The 2,038-nt window shown below is 55.0% G+C and overlaps 1 protein-coding gene across 1 annotated transcript; it reads right to left on the bottom strand.

Annotated features, from left to right (window-relative positions):
- Positions 1-893: 893 nt before the first annotated feature.
- Positions 894-1,427, bottom strand: LOC103776651 (apolipoprotein D-like). The gene is made up of 2 exons (XM_008944169.1): positions 1,305-1,427; positions 894-1,019 (listed from the first exon to the last, which is right to left on the bottom strand). Exons 1-2 carry the CDS (start codon positions 1,425-1,427, stop codon positions 894-896), a joined length of 249 nt encoding a protein of 82 aa, XP_008942417.1.
- Between the last annotated feature and the right edge of the window lie 611 nt (positions 1,428-2,038).

Below are 2,038 nucleotides of genomic sequence, written 5' to 3'. Positions count from 1 at the left end.
CGCTACTCTCCGCCCGACACCAGGGATGTGTCGCCGCCTTGTTCTCATTGTGAGCCAGAACAAAGTCCCCATGCCATGCCAGGAGCGCAGGGGACAGCGCTGCGCTCGCCGCTCGCTGCCTCGCCTTCATTCAGCCCCTCGCAGCAGCACCCCACAGCAGATGAATTAGTATCTGCATCTGTCCGTGCAGCAAGCCATGAGGGCTCGGGATAGCTGCAAACCATCAAGTGTAATACAGGGAACAATCAGTGACCCCGCTTGGCTCCCTGATTCAAACTGGCAGCGACTTCCAATCCCCTTACACAGCAGCTACTGCCAGTGCAAGGTAAATTCCCCAGAAAAAGGCTGACAAATAGTTGCTTAATTAAAATAACTCGTGTGCTTTACCTTCCCTGCCCCTTTGCCTTGGGTCCCTTTACTTCGGATCAGAGACGAGCACAGGGCACAGGTTCCTCTCAGCACACAGGGGCACAGGGTGGTGGCTGCCATCCCATAACCATCACTGTGACCCCTCAGATGGAACCTCAGGCATTCAGCTCCTCAGCCATCAGCCGTCACTCAGGGATCACAAACCAGTCAAGGCGAAGACCCAGGCTATGTCACACTGGGGTCATCATGTGTGTTTCATCTATTTTCTCACTACTTACCTTGGACAATGAGACAGAGACCTGGTGAACCCCAGGGAAGCACTGGCAGAAACCCGGGACCCACATCTCTGCCATAACCACAGCAACGCACATTATACACCCAGAGCTACTGCAACCAAGGGGTGCCTCTTCCAGCACCCCCAGACCCCAAAACAGGCAATCTGGAGAAAAATTACCCCCCAGGATGGCAAGAGAGATGACAGGAGTGCCACCACTGCAGCAAGGACATGGCTTGAACGCAAACACTTACAGCAGCTCCTTGTTGATCACCTTGAACTTCCCGTTCTCCTTCAATGAATAATTTGCCTGGACGCAGCTTCCTTTCTCAAAACTTGAGGGCAGCTTCTCTATCTCGTACCATTTCCCCAAATACTGATAAAAGAAAGTCCAGAGAGACACTTTAGGCACTAGAGGGCTGAGGCAGAGCAGCCTGGCTTGGTTGCTAGCACAGTTTTGCCTGCTTGGTTTGTTCGAGCATCCCCCTCTGTGGCACAAGAGGCTGTGGGGGGGTTAGTGGAGCCACAGAGCTGCGCTGGCAGCTCCGGAGACTGGACCAGCCACCCCCCAGCCCCTGCCCCCAGGGGCTTTGCCATCAGTCCCACGCCCTCTTAGCCTAACTCGCTGCCCACCATCAGATTATTAGAAAGCTTTCCACACCTTGTTGATATTGAACTCTTCTTGGACTGATGGATCTGGGCATGGTCCCATGTGAAACATCTGGCCTTTCCCAAGGCCCAGGAGGCTGAGCAGGACCGAGAGCTGCACTGCTGTGCCCAGCATGGCTGCTCCGCGATGCGGGCGGGAAATGGACCTGGAGAGGAGGAAAATAGCTGAGATGGGGCCTCCCTGCAGCAGAACTTTGTGTGCAATATGGCAAGAAGGACATCTGCAGCAGGGCACCTCAGGGGCACAGCAAGGAGAAAAAGCACAGAGGCACTGTGCTCAGTAAGTCCCTAGCCCAAAAAGTCCTCAAGCCCTGCGTGTGGTCAGGCTGTGCCCCGCAGCTCTGTGGGAATCAAGGCAACACCTGGTGAGAGCACTTGTACCCATCAGCAACACCTGACAACAACCGAGATGCAGGGGTGATAGCACTCAAGACGTTCAGGAGCATTGTCACCTGTCCAAAGGTGACGCGTGGGGAAATGCACAAGGAACATGCTCCAGAACCAGGGCAGAACTGGGGCCCGGGGACACATCCCAATGGACTCCAAAGCTGCCTGGCACTGCAAGATGTCGGGAGGGGCAGTGCAGCTGCCTGCAGAGCTGGGGGGATCTTCATGTGCTGGGATGCACACAGCACTGCAAGGCAGGGAAGTTGGTTGAGACTAAAATCAGCACCTACTAAATCATGAACCAACCCCCAAAACATGTGAGGAGGGAAAGGACACGTT

The sequence above is a fragment of the Merops nubicus genome, unplaced genomic scaffold, assembly GCF_000691845.1.
Source record: "Merops nubicus isolate BGI_N331 unplaced genomic scaffold, ASM69184v1 Scaffold53737, whole genome shotgun sequence".
NCBI classification, from domain to species: domain Eukaryota; kingdom Metazoa; phylum Chordata; class Aves; order Coraciiformes; family Meropidae; genus Merops; species Merops nubicus.
The sequence above is the reverse complement of the archived record's forward strand: the minus strand, read 5'-3'. Positions and strand labels throughout refer to the sequence as shown.

Excerpts from the sequence above, each read along its gene's own strand:
- LOC103776651 (XM_008944169.1), bottom strand. The coding sequence starts at position 1,427 with ATGCTGGGCACAGCAGTGCAGCTCTCGGTCCTGCTCAGCCTCCTGGGC. Across the intron at positions 1,020-1,304 it reads AAGAGTTCAATATCAACAAG|TATTTGGGGAAATGGTACGA; the intron begins GTGTGGAAAGCT and ends TTCTTTTATCAG.